Source organism: Varroa jacobsoni, unplaced genomic scaffold (genome assembly GCF_002532875.2).
Source record: "Varroa jacobsoni isolate VJ856 unplaced genomic scaffold, vjacob_1.0 scaffold_68, whole genome shotgun sequence".
Classification (NCBI taxonomy): Eukaryota; Metazoa; Arthropoda; class Arachnida; order Mesostigmata; family Varroidae; genus Varroa; species Varroa jacobsoni.
Genome location: NW_019212970.1, coordinates 30920 through 51685, shown reverse-complemented (window position 1 = coordinate 51685; position 20766 = coordinate 30920). Strand labels below are relative to the sequence as shown.

At 37.5% G+C, this 20766-nt stretch overlaps 2 protein-coding genes across 10 annotated transcripts; both read right to left on the bottom strand.

Moving 5' to 3' along the window:
- Positions 1 to 2933: 2933 nt before the first annotated feature.
- On the bottom strand, positions 2934 to 4915 carry Syx18 (syntaxin 18). Its single transcript, XM_022836310.2, has 2 exons — positions 3884 to 4915; positions 2934 to 3391 (listed from the first exon to the last, which is right to left on the bottom strand). Exons 1-2 carry the CDS (start codon positions 4613 to 4615, stop codon positions 3083 to 3085), a joined length of 1041 nt encoding a protein of 346 aa, XP_022692045.1. The 5' UTR covers positions 4616 to 4915; the 3' UTR covers positions 2934 to 3082.
- A 2226-nt stretch (positions 4916 to 7141) lies between these two features.
- LOC111262300 (uncharacterized) lies at positions 7142 to 20620 on the bottom strand. Of its 9 annotated transcripts, XM_022836455.2 has the most exons (8): positions 20472 to 20620; positions 20190 to 20347; positions 16644 to 16724; positions 16299 to 16484; positions 12462 to 12762; positions 12169 to 12341; positions 11286 to 11502; positions 8714 to 8962 (listed from the first exon to the last, which is right to left on the bottom strand). In XM_022836455.2, the coding sequence occupies exons 5-8, from the start codon at positions 12753 to 12755 to the stop codon at positions 8813 to 8815; spliced, it is 834 nt and encodes a 277-aa protein (XP_022692190.1). In that variant the 5' UTR covers positions 12756 to 12762; positions 16299 to 16484; positions 16644 to 16724; positions 20190 to 20347; positions 20472 to 20620; the 3' UTR covers positions 8714 to 8812. The 9 variants fall into 9 exon arrangements, with proteins under 9 accessions (XP_086825190.1, XP_086825196.1, XP_022692190.1 ...); XM_086969064.1 differs by lacking the exons at positions 8714 to 8962; positions 16299 to 16484; positions 16644 to 16724 and adding exons at positions 7142 to 7481; positions 8590 to 8705 and having other exon boundaries at positions 20472 to 20607; XM_086969048.1 differs by lacking the exons at positions 16299 to 16484; positions 16644 to 16724 and adding an exon at positions 19884 to 19999.
- Positions 20621 to 20766: the final 146 nt, after the last annotated feature.

The following is a 20766-nucleotide window of genomic DNA, read 5'->3' as shown; positions in this document are numbered from 1 at the left end:
AAATTAGTACAAAGGTTTAAGAACATAAGGAAGTAACAGCTACAAGTAAATGGCTAAAACATATTAAGCAATTATTACAACACAACGTAGCAAAGATTACCTTCAATGGTTAACTGACAGCTTAATCCTCTCCAGCTTCCCCTAGCGTTTGACGACAACAAACCAGATCGTTTAGTAGCATACTTTTGCGAAAATTTCATTGCTAAGGTCCTTTAAAAAAAACATAGTTTTAAAGTTAGCCTTTACCTCTTACCTAAAGTATAAAGGGTATATCTAGTGTAGATGACCAGACCCATTTATTTCATCAGACATATTTTGTTCTGAAAGAAGTTAACAATGAGGCAATGCAGAAGAACCGACTTGCCGGTGTCTAAATTTCATCAAAGGCCTGCCGTTCGTCCGAAAACGCCTCTAAACACGAAAACGCGATGGAGATACTGACAACCGCTTGCTGGATTGTGAAGGTTTTAGCACATCCCAAAGCAAAACGTAAGCCCACGTACCGGTGGATCGAACCGTCGTGCGAACCAAAAAAAAATTATAGCAAAACCACAAGGGCTTGTACCAAACTAGCAAAGGGCTTTAACGAAGCAACTTCGTAAAGTTTGCGAAAGCCGTAACCACTATACTTCAAGAAATTAAGCGGAGAGAACGGGTTTGTAAAAGAAGTGAGATCTGTAGAAAAAAGGCTAGAAGATATTTCATGGTACACTTGCGAGAGCGTGCCCCCAAGCTTTAAAATAAAATTGTTTATTTACACCAAAACAGTTGAAAAACTGTTTCCGATTCATCAAGGACGAACAGGTCAGTACTCAATAAAGCTATGGAGGTGAGTAGGTGGGTAGTGGAGAACGCCGTGAAACTGAATGGTATGCTATTGGAGGCTAAAAAGTACTTGCTGCCAATCAACCGGAAGCCCTCCGACAAATGGCCATTAAACTAAACGAAGAGTGAAAAGAGGCTGGAATTATCGCACAAATTCTGAGGAACTAATTGGACGTTCGAGATCATAAAAATGACTCAGCCTCTTGAGCATTAAGTAATACATTCAAATTCCTCATCAGGAAAAAACTGGTGAGAAAGCTGGAGAAAAAGGGAACGCTTGCAGGAAACCAATTCAGGTTTTAAAAGAGTCAAGCGACTTTCTTAGCCATAGCTAAAAGTGACGGGAAAAACATCGAAATCCAGGGATTTCTATTTGGCTTCTCTTTTGGGCGTAAGAAATGCCTTGAACTCGATGAATTGAGATATGATTTTGAATACGGTAGAAAGAATATTTCCGTATGTCCGATACATCATGGATGGCTATCAAGTGAGACAAAAATCCGAACGGAGAATGGTATTAGCTATGAAGCAACGGGCCCATAGGGCCTATCTCGGAGCCAATGCAGAAGCTTTGTCTACAACGGAGTGCTTAGGTTAGCATAGATATACTGAAAAGAGCGAGCCACTGCAGCCGAGAGAATGATTTGGTGATCTTTGTCCGAAAGGAGATGGAGCAAAAGAACAAAGGAAATATAAGTAGCCTCTGAAAAACATAAGCCATAGTATCCATTGGCAGATGGAAAAAGTGCAAGAGCCTTAACAGCGACCTGAAAAATCACATAGCCCAATCAATGCGGACAGCTCGCAACATGGAAATGAGGCTAAATCGACCCCTAACTCTGTATAATATCAAGAGAGATTATGAAGAACACGGCCTTGACAGCACAGGGCCTAGTAAGCTAATGTCGAAAGTCAGGGAACCAGATGAAAAAAGAAGGAAGTTATTTTAGTGGCAGATTCCATAATTCCTTATAGTACTTTCATTTGGGCAGAAAGTATGACCTAAAGATTAGACGTTTCACTGAGAGAAGGTTAACGAGAATACCCTTTTCAAAAACTGCAACAGGGTGAAAAAGCACAATGAGCAGTACTATCTAAAGTGGCGCAAAGGTTTTGTAAAAGTGAGCAACTACATGATTCGAATCATCTCTGACCATGGCTGTCTTATACATATCTTTATCGAATGGAAAAAGCGTTAAGTAGGTTGTGCATCAAGTACAACACTCGCATATGCGGCTCCATGGCCTACGCACTGGAGCACTATATGCGGTTCGAGGGAGAAAAGCAAAAGTTTAAAGCAACTAAGATGCCCATTTAAAACCGACGCTCATGTGAAGTGCATGCTTAACATGCTTAAGAAGATGAGTGAAGAGAACTGGATCGCAATATCTAAGTGTATGACGAAGATAATGAAAACACTCAAAAAAAATGAGAACAAGCAAAACACAGACGAAGAAGAGTATTCTTGAAACCTGAATTGAATAAAAAGGTGGACCCAGTTGGAGTCAACATAGTTAATAAAAATAAGCACCGATCCAGAACTAGGAGCAGAGGAACGTAAATTTAGTGGGTACTGATGGAGCTAGTAAATGCTGGCTAAAATATTATACTACGGTGGAATGTGTCTAGATGCGAAGCCCAGCGTCCTTGAACGAGCTTTCCACATTGATTTCTTAAAAAAAAGACAGCGTAACCCACAGAATGTACCCTAAAAGTTCAATTGTGAATAAAAACAATGACTTTAAGGTGCTAATCAATATATTATCTTTTTTCAGCAAATAAACATTCTAAATTAATGCTTGATAGATTTAATAAGATATATCGGTTCGTTCATCTGAAGCCGCTAATTGAAAAATACAAGAATGTACAGAACTTGCTGTAAGGTCCTGTGAATGTACCCGGTGTTTTTTTTTTACTTTTCCCGCACTAATATTAACGGAAATCTATTCAATCCCGTAGTATTTACCTTTTAGTTGTAATTTATGCTACTCCAAGAAATAAGAATTTAGGCGTATATATTGTGTGTTATGGTAGCACATGAGGGAGATCAGATTGCGTATGAAATCCCAATAAATTAAATAGCTTATATTACAAAAAATATGAAACAATTTATACTCAACATTATTTATTAAATCGATATACAGCGGTGCATTACCGCTTAATTAAAAATAGCTCTCACACTTTATTACATGGCTTGTCATAGTAACGCCGCCGACATTAGTTATTAGACCCTTGCTTGTACAAATACTTCCACCTTTCAAGGGTTATACCAATCTAGAAAGAGTAAAGAACAGCTAAGAACAATAAGGGAAAATAAAATTGCTACACGAAGGCCTGCGTGGCTCTGCATCGCCTGACGGAGTTGCTCGTTAGCGCCTTTTACATTCTCGGTCGCAGCAAACATAGTGCTAGCGATTCTTTTCACATCGTCCTCTTGTTCAATTACTTTCTCCGTGAATTCCTTTTGCAGTTCAGAGATCTCCGCCACTCGGCCCTCTATCTGCTTCACTTGTTCCGCCATCGAATTGAGCTCGTCGTACAAACGTGTGTTTTCCTGTTCAAGCATCTGTAAACATCAAGGCGTGACAGAAGATAGAACTGAAATCGTTTAAAATACCAACTACTACTAAAAAATAGTAACCGTAGAGTTTGATAGCTATACAAATAAGGGTTTAGTCAAAAGAAGATCACGTTTAATGGTACACCATTTAATAAATACCATAGGCACACAAAGAACCGTCTAATATAACAATCCATGGAAATTCTAAAAAGATGTATCGAGGCGGACGAAACGGGTAAAATACTATCTTTAAAATCCTAGCAAATAACTGTCACTGTTGGACTGTCATTGGTACCTCTCAAATTGCTCAATGAATAGAAAAGTTAATAGGCAAAACTTTTCTCACGTTTTTAGTAACTGAAAAAAAGTGCAGTCTGCCTTATTTTCTTTGGAAATGAGGATCAGCATGCAGCGTCTAGTCTATATAAATTTTGCGATAGAAATACACATCAAAGATATTAGGAGCGCTTAAATGAACACGTATTAATGCAAACAAACCTGGACATCCTCCGAAGTGATTCTGACAGAACGAAACTCATTAAGTGCGTTTTGCTCGTCATTAGGATATGATGTCTCCGTATCAGTGAGGTCACAGGGTTCTTTGAAAACAACTTTAGTTTCAGGACTATCCGTATCGTGACTTACTCTCTTAGAAAAAGTTTTGCTCAGTTCTTCGTAGGCACTTTCTATTTCATTACTTCCTTCTACTGCTGTTCCTGCCAATTTTTTAACAAGATGATTTCCTGTCAATGAGCCAAACGCGCGCATTTTGCTATCTCGTTTCATTCGAAGCGATCGTTGCTCGGACCAGATTCTTCCAACAAATCGAAGGTAGCCTTCAGTCATTGCTATTACGAATGTTTGATGTTCAGCCTGCTGAGGAGTAGTTGCCGATGTATTGATCTCCTTACGGAGTTGGGCAATTATTTGTTTATATTTTACTATAAACTTCTGGGTGACCTGGTCGATTTCTTCACGCTCGATGTCACTCATCTTTGAAACATTGTACATAATAAAATGTTGATCGATATAATCCTTGCGATGAGCTAAAAGGAATGACTTCATCTTTGAAATAGCCCCTATGATATCTTTGACATTTTTATTAAAGCGTGTTTCACGCTGGTCCCGAGGCGTTGACCGATTAAGATGGCTATCATTGTTGTTGTCAAGCGCTTTGCTTCGAGAGCGTAGGGTTTTTACAAGTGACTTAAAGTTTAGTGTTAAATCCATTATATTAGCAAAGAAATATAGTATATATATGTATATATAGTATTTGAGAATCACATTATACTACTCTTTTAACAGAAACATGCATATGGAAAATCAGTTCAGCTGATTGCACCATTCCATTTGCAGAGTGTGATTCCTTTGAAGCTTCGCAACAACGGCCTTTTACACATATATCTCATCGTCATTTTATACGAGACATCTAAAACGTGTAATTTACGTCAATGACAGTAACACGTAATTTTTTTTGATCATGACACTGTTCTCCTCTTGAAATCCACTATGATGTGTATGTATGGACTTCGTGTTCGAATGTAAACAACAGGTGGGCAGACGATCTTTATAGCACGAAATTTAAAAACGCTGTCAAGACACTTAATGATAATGTATCTGAATTATGTGCCATGTAGCGAAATGTAGACAGTGAACGAGCGCCATTAGACGTCTTGTGCTAATTTCGTTTGTATCGAATTGTCTGCGAGTCAAATGAGTGGAACAAGACCTGATATAAATATTTAATTAATAAAATTGGGTTTTTCTGTAACATCTGCTCTAGGCGATTTTTCCCTTTTAATCATTATTTAGATGCATACTAGGTGTATAAATCTAAATCACTTGGTACTCCCACGTGTTTATCCGCGAACAAAATGCTGCTTCCACACATTGCTAGTTTGAGCCCGTCTTCATAAAAAATTCTGTATGTTTGATAAAAGTCATCATTTTCAATGCACAGAATTATACGTGCAGGTTTAAATACTTATCACCGCTTTAAAATTCTACATATATTTTAGACTAAATTTTAAAACGATGATAGGTGCAATGGTAAAATAAAGCTAGGGGAGTTTCTAAATGTATTTTTCAAGGAGACGAGTTAATGGTCTGGTTCGCCTACATGAACCACTGACCCACAACGTAGCATATTCAAGGCACTAACTTTGTCTTAAATTAAATTTTTGTCTGAAACCCTCGATCACAACTGCTAGGACAGAATGGGCGAAGTAGTAGCTATTTTGGTCATTAATAATAATGATAATAACCTGTGTGAACTTTTTAAATTTCGAGGCTTTGAGTTTTGTGTTATTATCATTTAACTCTTTCTTAACGCCTATGCATTTCCCGCAAAATCACTGGCGTATATCTTGAAGGGAAATGGAAAGGCAATCCAGTAAGCGATTATGGTATATATTGTTAAAAATGAGTTGAGTTTGGTTTGACTTGTATATTTTTTGCAGACAACAAGTCTCCTATCGGAGAAATCTGTAAAAAGGCTGCATTTATAGGATTATAGGATTTGTATGGAAGGATAGTCAAACCGAGTCAGCCAGTGTGCTTATGCTCGAATTTCCTCAGAGATAACTCCCTCGAACTGTAAATAAACTATATAAAAGATCGGATCTTATTCATAAATAATTCAGCTCATTTTCTTAACCAATACTATTCCTGTATAATACATACAAAGACGTATTTAGTTGATTTAATGCTATATTTATTATGTGATAACAAAAACCAGGCATATACAGAATACCAATACATAATCGTTCCCTTCAAACGTATGTATTATTGTTCGAATACAAAAGAACTGTTGCAATTAGTGTAGGCTTTTAATTTTATTAATTTAGGAGTAAATCCAAAAACGTAAAGATTTTTTAAAACATTGCTTTAATCATATATGAATTGCGAAGGCCAAGCTTAGACGAACGTAAAGAAAGGACAAAATGGCTGGCCGGTATTTTAATAAATTTATTTAATTTGCTTCAAGCAAATGTTTTTATACATTAAGGTAGTGTCCCTTAACCATTTTGAACAGTGGTTTCTTTCTTAATATTGAGTTCATATTTTACAATGTTACCAGTCCCCCTAGCAAACAATACCGGCCGTTATTCTACTTCGTCTCACAGATCGGACCAGACGAACCCATTAAAAACATAATGATGCGTCGAAAACACGAAATTACTGATACTTTCGTAAGTCCTGTCAGTCTCAGTAATCATTATGCTAGCGTTGTTTTGCAGCAAAAGTAATAAAGCACACTTTACCACATTCAAAGAAATCGAGACGGCTTTATAAATTAATTCGTTAGCAGTGCGTCAGAACAAACCTAGGACTTAGCCTAAGCAATGTTCGTGTATTTATTATTGGTTAAAAAATACAACTGAAGGGGCGTCTCTGTGGGTTGATGGAAAAATCGAAAACAATGAATTAGATTATAGAGAAATACATGAAACAAAAATTCGACACTTACTGACTTATTAATGTTTTACTCATGCTTAAACTCTCGGCTGAAATCGCATTCACAAATCCAACGAAAATTTCTTGCATAGTTATATAAATTATAAGTTGACGATTTGCAAGGTGTAAAAGAAAACAGTTAATTTGAGTTTGATACGCTACAATATTCTCTGTACATTAAATGGTGAACTAGTTTAAAATTCTTTCTCTATGAAATGCATACGCTCACCATCCCTAAGCGGAACTAGTCTATGTCGGTTTTTATCATTATTATATTAGATTGAGATAGGAAACTTGTAGTTAACCTAATAATGGTTTATTTGTGCAGCTGCCTTTACAAAAATCATTTGCTTCCAGCACCAACAACAGTGTAGGAAATCGCGCAGATAAATAGGCCTCTGGTCCTAAAACGAATAATGACTAATATTTTTGCTTTATTTGATTACTAAAATTTCTGCTTTTCAGCAATTTCATTTTGTCAATCAGTTGTTCCTTAATCACAATTCTGTTCGCCGAGTATTCCTTGAAACGCTTTGTAGGATCCTGGGTGTCCTCAAAGACCTATGTTTTGGCAGCCAACCTGTAGCTGTCATTGATTCCGTTAGCCTCCTCGCGACCGCTGATTATTTTGAAGGTTGAACTAAAAAAAAAGTAATTCATACTCAGTCACATCACTCTCTAAAACACATATGGATATTTAATATTATCGGAGTCCTACTAAGTCCGTTGCTTTGCTCGTTCTTCAAAAAATAGTCTTAGGTAATGGAGGAGCGGCTCGTCTACCTAGAACCGTCGTGACTACCTTTTTAGCCCTTTGGTGTGTTCGAGTATGGGCGAAAACCGGAGAATTGAGTTCGAAAGAAAATGATAAGCTATAATGAGATTGTTTGTTAATCTTTTTTCATGTCATCGTTTTTTCATTTTGAAAAAAATTTATATAGATATACGGCCTACAAGATACGCTGCATGTATCAAACCTCGCCAGTTATCAAATGCGCCGGTTTAAAATGGTACATTTCCTCGTAGAAAAATATTTCGAGCTCTATGATGAATCTCGATCTCGATGACTGGCAATGATATCTGCGGCGCTGATAACGACCTTTGCGGATAGAGACTCCAAAATTTCGTTAAAGAAGCAGGAGAATTCTTGGCGTATGAAAACAAGTCGTTCCGGTGCGCTTGTATGCAGTGGGATACGGCGAGCACTAGCAGTATAGGTGCCTCATCAGCCCAGCTATGTCCGCCAGGAGGCAGCGCGTACTGTTGGGGTATGATCAGCTTCAGTTTTTTTTACATGCGGTGAAGATTAGGAATGTGAAAAGGGTTTTTGAAGAAAAGCGGGCGGGCAGCCTTTTGGGTAATGCGTTCTATTCCAAGAAGGCACTCATGCATATGGTACATTTGAAATAGTACAATCGGACTGCTTCCGGCTAACGAAATGATCTTTAACTGACATTGTAAAAAGCAAAAACATCAAATGCAATCCTTACTTCGAAATGGTTACATACTGAAATAAAGTTCTTCGTACACATCTTTGGCCGAGATGTCGGATCTTGCCGATTAAACAGTCCCAACTTGGCTACATCAGAGGATTTTTCAGATCAGGGAGAGTTTTCCCTGCTGAATCTTTTTATAAAAAAAACATATATATATGTATATATGTCAATGAAGCATGTGTGCCGTTGTATGAAGCGACGGCACTGAAAAAGCTACCACAAAATAGTAAACAGGAGAGAGCTATAAATTACCCATATGTTTAATCTTTCTTGCTAAAATCATTCCGGTTGTCGTGTTACGGCTGCTGTTCCCATCGTCTACCACAGCTATTTTGTTGAAATGGCGTTCGTTTCTGGAATGCCGATGTCTGCAATATTAAATTATTTTAAGAAGCACGTTCAAATATAAAAAAATATTAGTATTTGTCAAACGTTCAAAATCAACTATTAGGCACAGTTTTACTATGTAGTTCTTTCATTTATTCAATTTGATTGTATCTTGTGGTTGCTGTGTGTACAATGCTGCCCTGTGGGGACTGAAAAATAGGTTCCGAACCGCGTCCATTAAGACAGTATATCTGCTTTTGTGGCCTAACCAGTCGAACCTTTCCGATGTTGACGTTTCCTGTGAAGCAGGACGATTGCAACTTATTTCTGGTATATAGAGTGCTTCTGTCCCTGCTAGTCAATCAAAGTTGACACCCATCGATTTATCTCTTTTCAAGGTTACATAGTTCGTCTCTAACCCATCCACTATTAATCACAGAACCGCCTTTACTATAGTGGTCGCGGTTAGTATTCAGCCAGTTGATGGTACATCACTACTGTGTCGATGCGAAACAAAACAGCGAAGAATCGCGACAAAATTTAGGCAGCCTTTACTCAGTTCTATTTAAATGACTCTTGTCTTGAATGACTCAGATGACTAACTTATTTTGCGCGTTCCGATATTTCTATTTGAGGTAAAGGCTCTTTTTAAAACTACGAAGTGCGGCGCCTCAGGACCCAGGTGGAAGCGTTAATCAGTAAAGGTGTACTAAGCAGAGAAGTACGTAAGGCTAGGATAGAGATCAGAGTTTTGTTAGGATAGCTGTAATATTTGGGGGTTCGTCCTGAATTTCTTTTCGTGGTTCTCTTCGTACATGCTCGCTTCGTCTGGGTGACGTAAATACCTCAAATACGTTTCTTCATGGAGACACCAGAGGTGTTTCAACGGACCCTTTGAAGGGCCATCAAAGAATGATTTTCCAAGGGGCCATCTTTTGATCAGGTTCGGCTTCATGATTGGTGGTGAATTGATTAAACATTGCTTTTTGTTCCTGTTTTTATTATGTCAAAGGCTATTTTTTAGTCGATACTGTCGTCAATCGCACAATCAAGAAATATTTAATGCATCGGATGAAATGACGAACAACGTGTTTACCTGCTCCGTATATATGCTAGATTTGTTGGCGTATGGACGTAGGTATAATAGAAAATAGGCTAACACATCCTTTTAAAAAAAACTTTTAATCTGCTTGTTTTGGCCTATGGCTCAACCGCAATGATTATCCTTTTTACTCGATGGGTAACTCCAAAGAATCTTGTACAGGGTAACCATGTGAAACCAAATGTTAAATGTTATCAACAGTACGAGTCTGCTTTCAAGAACCGACTTGAATATCAAGCGTTAACCTTAAAAATAAAAAAAAAAAACAAATTTGAGATAAGCTATCCTCATATTCCTGACGTATTTGGTCGCATTATCGTGTAGCAAGTGATTCAGCTCTTAAATTAACTTGATTTTGTGTCACTTGTTCTTAAATAATACCGATCCCTTTATTAGTTAATTGAGATACAACACTCCGCCATAAAAGGTGTGGCGCTATTGAAAGCGTCCAGGGTAGGACCTTCGAAAAACTTTTTCCCGTGGTATCTTAAAAAATAACATATTTGCTTGCTAAGACATTTCGTTTCATGCAGGAAGCCAGCCGCCTGATGCAATACTTAATGGCGATGCCGGACGTAAAATTCGAAATGTTTGCTTTAAGATATTTCCATATATACTAGGCATATGTATATTCCATACACCCAAATCAAAATCATGCAGTCTCTTATGCCCGAGACTAACACGACAGGCTGCACCAAAGAACGCCTAAGCCCGTTTTGGAAATCGAATTCTGTGTGGCGGTAGTCACACACAGTAATTTTTGTCTAATGCGTCATTAAGTTCTTTTAGCTAATTGATTTCAACAGAATTCAGGCTAGTATTAAGCAGGCGTTCTAGTTTAGGCCAATAATAAGCAACGCAATTATTTTTAGACCAGCTGAGCTGAGATGTAGAACAACAGAAATATACTTGTTAATCAAAGACACTAGCACTTTGACTGTTTTTGCCTGCAATTAAAGGGTATCTCGGTTTTCAGTGATTTAATCACTGTCCAAGTTAAAGGTTAACTTTTCCCGACAACCAATGTAGCGTTGAGCTTTTATTACACGATTGTAAAGCAAACTAAAGCAGTTTCTTAAAAAATTAGAGACAACTATACTGAGAAATTAAGAAGTTATGAAATCAAACAAAGGATACATTAGTAATGCCTGCCATTCAACATGCAAAACACATTAAAAAGATTGAGTTTATCTTCCTACTAAAAATACATATAATCAAATAATAATTAGTGACCAACGCATAGGTACAAGTTTAGGTACCTATTTCTAAGGCGCTTATAATTAAAATTCGCAATATAAAATTTTTTCCATATATTTACCAATTGTGGTTGCCAATGTTGAAGGTCTAGAGAGCATCGAGAATAATTTTTCATTAGGAGTAGTAAAAGTGGAAAATGAAATAGTGGAAGACCGTTCAATCATTGAAATGAAAGCAGATTCATCAGATTAGGCCTTAAGCCAGCGGTAACTAACAACAGGTAACACAGCTAAGACTATCAAGTTGTAAATATTGCACATACATCTTTCTTCAATATCGGTCGGATCTTCTGAGAGTATATCGTCATCATTGTTGCCGCCGGTTGTATTATAGTTGTCCCTGGAGTAGATGAACTGGCCGTATTGTTGGCCGTATCACGTTTTCGGCGCCCTGCCAATTTCAGCTTTTTATCTTCCGAAAAGTCAAGGTCACCTTCGACACTCTTCTCATACCGACGGGTCTCTCGTACTGGAGTAGTTCTAACAGGTATGACAACACGACGAAGACACGCAGATGACCAATCATTCTCTCTGCTTAATTATCCTGCCTTCTAGAAAATCCTACCATAAATACGTTGCATATTTCTTTGCTAATTAGATTCGGAAACTGCTTGCGCTAAGCTAACATTTTGTTCGCATTTAATATTTTCTGCACAATCTTATGTTCATTTTGACATAATGACAGGTATTCGCTAGAGTAGGTAGTTAACAAACCCTAATGAAGTGTTGGTTTGTGAAAAATTCTGCACGAACTCTCCACATTTTCGAGAGAGACACATGATATTAAAGTGAATTGAAAAATGTTGGTCAGCTAAGGACAAAATCAATATATAATTGAGTAATTTGTCTAATATGAATGCTGTTTATTATATCTGAAAGAAAACTTGACAAAAATCACTAAATAATAATTCCAGTGTTTCAGTTATTTTTTACTCTAAACTGCGAAATTTAGGCATTTAGCATGAAAGAGGATACGTGTCACATAACTATTAACTACTTAATTAATAACTACTGGCTGCAATCAATAATTATTATAATTCTAGATAGACTGGCAATATGAGTTAATCGAAGAGACATTATGTCAATTAAGTTTCATTAAGTCAGTAAAGCTTTGATAATTTGACAGATCGTTCTAATTTAACAAACCCAGGCGGATGTTGATGGAGATTTTGTCGCAGTCTTTCTTCCCTAAGTCCTTCTTCTAATCGCCTCACTTGGCTAACTTCATTGTAGTCATCGTCGAAGAATACCCGAGGTTCCGTAAATCTCCCTTCGTCGGATGTTGGGTCAGCTGCAGCAAGAACAACTGGCTGTACTAACTATTATAGATCGATTCCAGACAAAGTTTTATACATATGATGTTAGCTCTATGAATTTACTCGAAATTGAATGATATAACAATCTTGTTGGGATTTTGCCTTAGTGGCCGCAAGCTTAACCTCGTTTTGTCCGGCTGTATTGTATGCGATGTTTGGCCGGTAGTCGGGTTGAAATGATGGATTCAAGCCGTAGGCCGTAGAGTAGACAGAGCCTGGATAAATAGGGCTTCTTCTGGTTGTGTAGGTACGGCTTGATGCAAACTGTAATGGCTTTCTTGACAAAAATGTAGCAGCTGTTAGGGCATGACCTCCAATGAGGTGTCCATCTTGGATGTGGGTTTGGGGTTGTACATAAAGTTGTAACAGTCCGAGGGGAACCAGTAACAACATTGCGGATGATGGTTTGTTACGCATGTATGATCTATAAAAAAGGTCAAAAGCAAAATGGAAGCGACGCCTGTGATTTATAGAGCGTACAATTTTTAAATAGTCATAGATAAACACTAGATATCAAGACTACTATAATAATTGTAATTGAACATGATTAAGATACCTTATAATTTGCCTACGTAACATAAATTACCAACAGAAACAGAGAGAAACATAGAGAGGCGTAAAAAGTTGTTTTTCAAAGACGTCGAAATGAAACGTCTAACAAATATAAAAATAACTGGTTCATTTTAATTAACTGCCCTTTGCTCTCACCTTTCAGCATGACAACGTGTTGTTATAACGTTGTATTAATGAAAAAATAATATTGTGATGAATATGTTTTAGAACGAAAACAACTGGTTCGAAAATAAGTTCGAAAATAAAACATAAATCGAGTTAATGCAACGAATAAACAAAAGATCGTTCAGCGCGTACTGCAAGAAGCATATATCCTACATTTTTAAATGGCCCTAATTTAGAAAAGTATTTTCGCGGTACTTTGTTCTTGAGATGCATTTCTACTATTCTAGAATCTAAACCCGTTCGGACGGATACTGTCACTCAGGCGAGTTGAGCTGAGTCATGAAGAATCACAAAATTCAACATCTAGCTTGCATGACTATGGGCTTCATCTTGCAAACCTAGCGGCAAAAACAACTCGCCATAGAAATGATCTATTTTGTAAAGGATTTACTACTTGAAGCATCGTTAACTGGTTTAGATGTTACGGGAGGAAGATTTGGAACAATATCAAAGGTAGGTCTTGTAGGTCGAAATAGTTCCCCGAAGTATTGAAAGCTGTTGTGTAAGCTGACCTATCTCAAGATTCACGGCTGTCGGTACATACCTTTGGTGCATGTAAAGATATCGTACTTGTGCACCTCGGGTCAACTATTGGGGCAATGGATTTTGACAAATGGGTACCCCATCGTCTGCACTATACTCGAAAACGTAGACGCAGAGATTGTTGCTCCTCTTTGTTCACGCGTTTCAATGACAATGATTCACCTTTGAATCGAGCTGTGGCTTGTGTTGAAGAATAAATTTTCTATGATTATGGCAGATGGTTATATAAGTGGTTTGACGGAGATGAAATGACGATACATCACTCCACAGCAAACGAGCAGATACAAAAGCTGATGGTGTCTGTTAGGTTTTCTAATGCACGTATCGTCAACTATAGGTTCATTAGTCCTAGTTGGTCAATTATGGATGAAATGTACTGTCAGCAGTCGGAGAAAATGGTGGTATTATTAAACTCCGCAATCTATAGCTAAGATTAGTGAACAGAGATAAACCACACATATTGTGCCACAATGCTCAGCTCCGCAGTGCGAGAATCGCACTAACAAAAACATAGAATATAGGGTTGATGGCTTTTTGCCGTGCACCTTACCTATCAACAATTGTTACCACATTTTTTCTTAAATCTCAACATTTTTTTGATAGAATAATTGTTGAGCATAATGTCGAAGTTGCATATAAAACTTTTCGGACCCTCGTGCCCAAAACTTCTAAATCAGATCAACCAAAAAGTAGAAAGTCATAAATAACAAAAAAAAAAGACTTATAAAGTGCAGCTCTTAGTATATTTCACTTCATAGTAAACGGCCCAATCATCCTAATTCCAAAAAATAACTGTAAATATATTTCGTGTAGTAAAGCAACTTGATAAACGGAGGCTTTTGTTTGAAATAAGAAAGGCGTAACGAGTTATATAAACATGTATAATTAGTAGGACGACTTTTTATTCAAGTGAAAGGGTCGGACATACCTCGCACTTTTTCCTAGACACTGCAGTCCGCTAACTTCCAACAACATTGGTTGAAGTCTAAAATAAGAGAATCACAATCTTTGGACAACCAGTACATAATAATTATTATATCTAATAATGATAATAATAATAAGAAGAAGAAGAAGAAGAATTATTATTATAATTATTGAACTATGCAATCAATGCAAACGACTTGCTTCTAATTTAGTAGGTATTTTATACTGTCTTCTATCTGAGGAGCTTTTCTCTCTTTGGTAGGTTTATTTGTAAACTATTTAACGCACTGATGAATTTTTGCTCCATTAAAGTCTCTATTTAAGAAATTTACATCAATGACGTAGGCTGATTTTCGGGTCTCAGTAAATATAGCTAATAGGCATAATTGTTTAGTGATGCTTTTATGAATTTTTTAGTGATTTCTAATAGCTAATCCAAGTCAAAAAATGAATCTATAGTTTGGCAGAAAACTGCACAAAACATCAAAGCGCTTGAAAAGCGTATTTCCTATGCTATTGACAATTTTATTTTTTTCAGGAAAAAGGTAACTTGACGGTTCCTATTAGACTGCAATTAAAAACTCCAAGGAACACGATACTTTCGGAGAAGCTCTTACTGGAAGTCTTTATAATACGGGGTAACCCGTATCTCGATGGGACGTACTTGTTTATATATGATTAAAACTTTCTTTGACAGGTATGTTCTACTTTTGCAAAAAAACCTGTCCAAATCTCAAGCTGTCTGGCGTTGTCCTGATCGTGATGTTTTTGAAAAAAATTCCGATATTGTCGGTTGTAACCATTCATAAAATATATAATCCATGCATCACCTAATATGTATTAGTCTGGACGTAAAGTAACGTTTTTTAAACATTTCGTATTTTCGTTATTCCTTTCTTGTTTATTTACTTATGTTTACAGTTTAATAACGCGCTTTCTCTATTTGTGCGATAATCTCGTTGTGTAATGATTCAATAGATTATATCTCGAGTCTGCGCTGCAAGTATAGCTGTTTCTAGCATTTGACACGTACTTCACTTCATTTTTTGTCAAGGTAAAAAGCAGCTGGATAGCAATACCATATATGATGTGTATGTCATACCTAAGAAGACTGTTCAAAGCGGAACACAAGGAACTTCTGAATTGGCCGAGAGATCGACTGGATAATAAACATCTTAGATTAATGGGATTTTATCAGGAATTGGAAATTCAGATACGCTATAAACACTAAAAAAGGTAAATAAAGGAGGCAGTTTCATTTTTTCTCATTGTGCTTCGCTAATACCGATATGTAGATACAGAAGCAACAGCCCAAAACAAAACTGCTACCTAGAATTATCTCTACGTTGCGTTGCATGAAACGCAAAATAGGATAAATAAGTGAAAGAGTTACGCTTAAGCCCAGAGTTAAGCTAGATTTCTATATGATAAAAAAATTTTTTACTTAGACCGGAAGAGGCGGAAGAAATTCGAGAAAAACAAGATATGTGAAAATATGTTTGTATATGGCGTCGTTGCATCGAACAAACGAACTTGAAAATTTTGGCAAGATCGAATGCATAAATTGGTGGATGACAGGAGATCATGAAGAATGAGGCCGACAGAATAATAAGTGCTTTTATTGCTAGAACTGAGATGAAACTCTATCTTTTTTTGTTAATTTGATCGATCTAATACGTAAGAGAAACGTAGGCACACACCGACGTTTATTTTAGATTTATGCTAACTCGTTAACTAACTAACTAGCTTACTGACTTGCTACTTAGTGTCCAGTTTCGAATCAGTCGCGTTAGATCTTCTGTTCGTTTTGCAATAAACCCTAATAACCCTGAGACACTACGTTGTCGAGCTTCGTCTTCAAATGAACAAGGCCACGAAAGAGGTAATGAAGTTGAAGTAAGGCTTGCTAACAGTGCTTCGTTTCGTCCGAAAGAAATGACCCTGAAATGTGTCAACTCGTTTACGTATTTCAGCTTGACGCCAACAACAATTGGGAGATTTCCTGCTGATCATATAAAGCAAGGAATTAGAATTGCAATAGTCGCAGCTGTCACGATCGAAATCCGCAAAAATGATCAACCAAAACAGATGTTAAATTACCTAGTTTGAAGATTACACTGACCGCCACATACGAAATCCCAAGATTTTCTAGAAAGGGCTAAGCGTCCGAGATTTAATGAGCTAGAACAAAAGAAAAGCGGCATTTTTAAAATTGGTACAGGCCTTCACGTAGCAACTCACAGCCGCCTACTTTTCTGTAATGATGCAAACATTAGAATACGAATTTATTGATAAATACATGTGATGTCTACTATACGGGCAGAGCTGTGAGCCGCTCATTCCTGCCATCCAGCGACAACGCTGAGCAAGTCCGGTTTGATGTTCATTTAGTGACACTCGGGCGTTCATCTAAGATTCAAGATCTAAGAAATTTTTTAACGACAAAAATCCAAATTAGTTAAGGTAGATTCTTTTTTTTCAATTCCAGCTGAAATTAATGATAGATGGGAATAAAACGAAGGTATAATGTCATATCACAACACGGATCGCAGTGAATGGTTTCCATCCTCAAACGCAAGGATGCCATTCTCACTTAATGAAATTTATATCTGTAGAGACTATTGGATCGATGAATTGTTCCGGCCACTGTAATTTTTATGTTTGGAGTTTTTCATTAGCATTGCCGTTACGCATAATTCCATCAGATAGCTGGCCCCAGTACGAAACGAAGTCTATCTCTGCCCGGGTTCGTACCTACAGCATTATGTGCCTCTAAGGTTAGCAGGCAAATACATCACCCACGAATTTATCACGGAGCCTGGCCAGTGTAGCCTACCCAGCCTATACAGTCCAATAGCCTGTTAGAGGTGTTCATGCATGCACGCAATCAGACCTTAGAGCAACAATAACATATGTTGTATATCTTTTACTTCTAAAACATATTGTATATTTACACAAAGAGTATGAAATAAATGAAATGATGGTATCCATTATACGTGTCCTGCGATATTTAAACTTTAAACTTCACTTCTTTTCAGCTAAAGATCTATGAAGTTACCGTTTTTACGAGCTTTATATAACTTGATAAATATGAAATAGTCAAAAATGATCGAATTTATATTTATCGCATTTGAAACATATAAGATGCCAATTACTTATAAAATCTTATACATATAGCCCTTCTAAGTCAGCTAAATGAGAGATGCGAGACCTCGGGTATTGTGCCGGATATTGTAACAGAAATTCTTGGTACCTCTTCACCGTCATGATAAGAAAGCCTGGACGAAATCCCACACATCCCGATCTTCAACTGTAATAATCCAAATGCAGACATGCACTCTAAAATTACGGAGAGGGGAAAATATTGCATAACTTCTCTTGCACTTGTCGTAATGGCGTTCTCAGCGATTAGTTTTCAATAAACATGTGCTCAAAATCAGCTTGTTTTAGGTGTAGGACTTGCCGCTATTAAAACTGAGACCATGGTGGGTCCTGCTAGACTGTTAATTTTATCAACAGACCTATGAAGCACACAACCATTTGTTAGTCCCAATAATACTTGCTCTTAATAAAAATTTTTTTTTTAATTTTTATTTTTCAGGCCCACGCCAAGATTTGAACCACCGTGGCTGCGTGTTTGTGAGTTAATCGTTGGCATGTAAAGATACTCAGACAGGTGCACATTAGTCATTTATGCCATACTGCTTTTTGAAAAAATTTCAAGAGGCAACATACGGTTTCAGTTCCAATTGTGTTTAGCTTTGATAATGTTGATGTTCTGCTATCTCATGATTAGAAAGTTTTATACCTAATATATGCGACTATATTTTTAAAAAAGAAGAATGTATTAAAATATGTTTTACCTTATTTAAAATGTTAATTTATGTACGTTTCGTTTACTGATCTTAATCCATTTTGCGAGAATGATCCTTAGAACCTAGGAAGTCTATATCAGTAAAATCAGCTTAACATAAGGATTTAAATTTTATGCAACTCCAATTAGAGTGATGGTGAGAATTACAACAATCGAATAATAAAGAGATGAAAACCTGAATCGCACGACAGTCCGTTATTCTTTGTCATACAGTATTTTTTTCGTGCAAAAGTAAGCGGCAAAAAGTGCAAAAGTAAGAGGAAACCCGCGTTTGGGGTAGCTTGTCAAGTAAAAAGGTCTAAGATTTAAGGGTTTCTTTCACTAGCCAGGTATGATCATTTCCATGCAAAAATGAAAACTCGCCGCAAGTACCCGCCAACGACGCTCGTTAAGGCTGCGATACATTTTTCCAATATATGTAATACGATTCTAGAAATAGACGGACCGTAGTTTGAAGATGAATGCAGACGTCACGTATGTAACGAATGCTCAGATATCAACATTTACTACTCTGAATCGATGCCTGTAAATGTATGTATAAAGTTCAATGGAGAATAGTGCTTATATATAAAGAGATACAATACAATTGTTAACTTAAATGGAGCCCCTATGTATTTTGCTTTGTTGATTGAAGCCTGAATGAGTAGGTCGTCTGCAGCAATAATTGCCGCTAGCGCTGCATTCAGTTATCTATCTACAAGTAGGCCTGTATTGTGCTTCGTAAAAGTAGCTTGGTGCTATCTCAGCTTGTGACGAACAAGCTCAGGAAATAATGTTTGCGCTGTCTGATAATGAATCATGGTTACTGTGCGGTTCAGGCAACGACAGCAGCAGCTAAATGAATCAACAGCGATTGGCACTGAATCAGTGTTTATTACTGCATTTTATGTCACGGGAGCGGGACACGGCGCCAGCGTACGGGAGCAGCTTTGAAAACGACGATAATAACAGCAACAACTACCAAAGCAGTTAACAAATATCGACAGAAATCGCGAGGACAGTTGCATCTGGAAGCAGCAGCGAGTCCTTTGCTCGCGTCGAAGGAACCAACAATCAACGAGCAAGAGGCAGACGACAAGGCCAACATCAATAAACGGCAACGAAGGTAAATGCGTAACGATAGACATATAGATATGGGAGACAGACGCAGAGATCATTATCAGCAGAAACCTTTGACACCGCTGTCACAACCCACACTGTAGACCATAGATGATATTATGTGTCACAGATAAAATCATAATAATAGTAATAGTACTAAAGCGAAACATTAAATATCCTTTTTATGTACAACTACAACGACTATGTTATCCTTCGTATGCCCAGTCACCTGTAGTAGTTACTCTAATATAAGCGTTCCTGTTTTGCACTAATTAGTGACATTTAGTTAAATTCATCAGGCAATTAGTCCTTAATAGAATTCAAAAAACTTCCTAAGTACTGGTGCAGATACTTATCTCGGCGCTTACCTATGAATAACAGGTACATTGACAGGATAAGGACGTCAACACTTCGCAGTAAAATATTGAGCTGCTCTGGAGCAACGATTTCATTTTCTGGTGCCGTTACTTGTGTTTGATCTTACCTGAACGGTTAACCAGTTATACGTTATATACGTTCTGTTTATATACGTGGCCTGTAAACAGTCCACTTTGCAAATATTCTGCGTTTTGAGATACTGCAAGGCGTCATTGAAAACGTTTGTTCCGTTGATCAATTGTAATTTGTATTATTGTTTAATGCCATCCCTCTGTCATCCCGTTTGAATTACTTACTGCGTAGTATATCCGCGTTGCGTATTTTAGGACATTATATACGCTGACTCCGTAACGAAATGTTTTGTCCTCTATCATTTATCCAAGAGACAGGATGAAGCAGTACTTAGAGAACATGGGCCACATCAGCGTATCCTACACATGATCATCACATGTTCCTGTTAAATGCACGAATATGATTTTAAATGTGCTCCCTATAAACGCACTATATCGGGAGAATCAGATTAGGACCACAAAATGACATACTCGAAAAATTTTTTCATACTCCGTTCTCACTCGTACTTTTCCCTCTTTAGTGTGTTCTCCTTTCTCCTGGCCAAGTCGAGTTTTCAGCCCTCGGTGGGCAGAAACGAAGCGAAGCAACGATTAGCTGAGCGAGGACAGCTTTTGTCCTCTTCGACTTTATTCTTCTTCTGTCGAAACTTCTTTGATTCGTCACCGAATTGTCGAGTTATCATCGTAGGGAGGGAACGGGGCGAGGGGAGGGGTCAGGGAGAGTCTACACGGGACAAATGCGTCGCACTCGCGGATACGTTTCACGTATTGTTGGTGCCGTAATCGAAGACACATTGCCTCC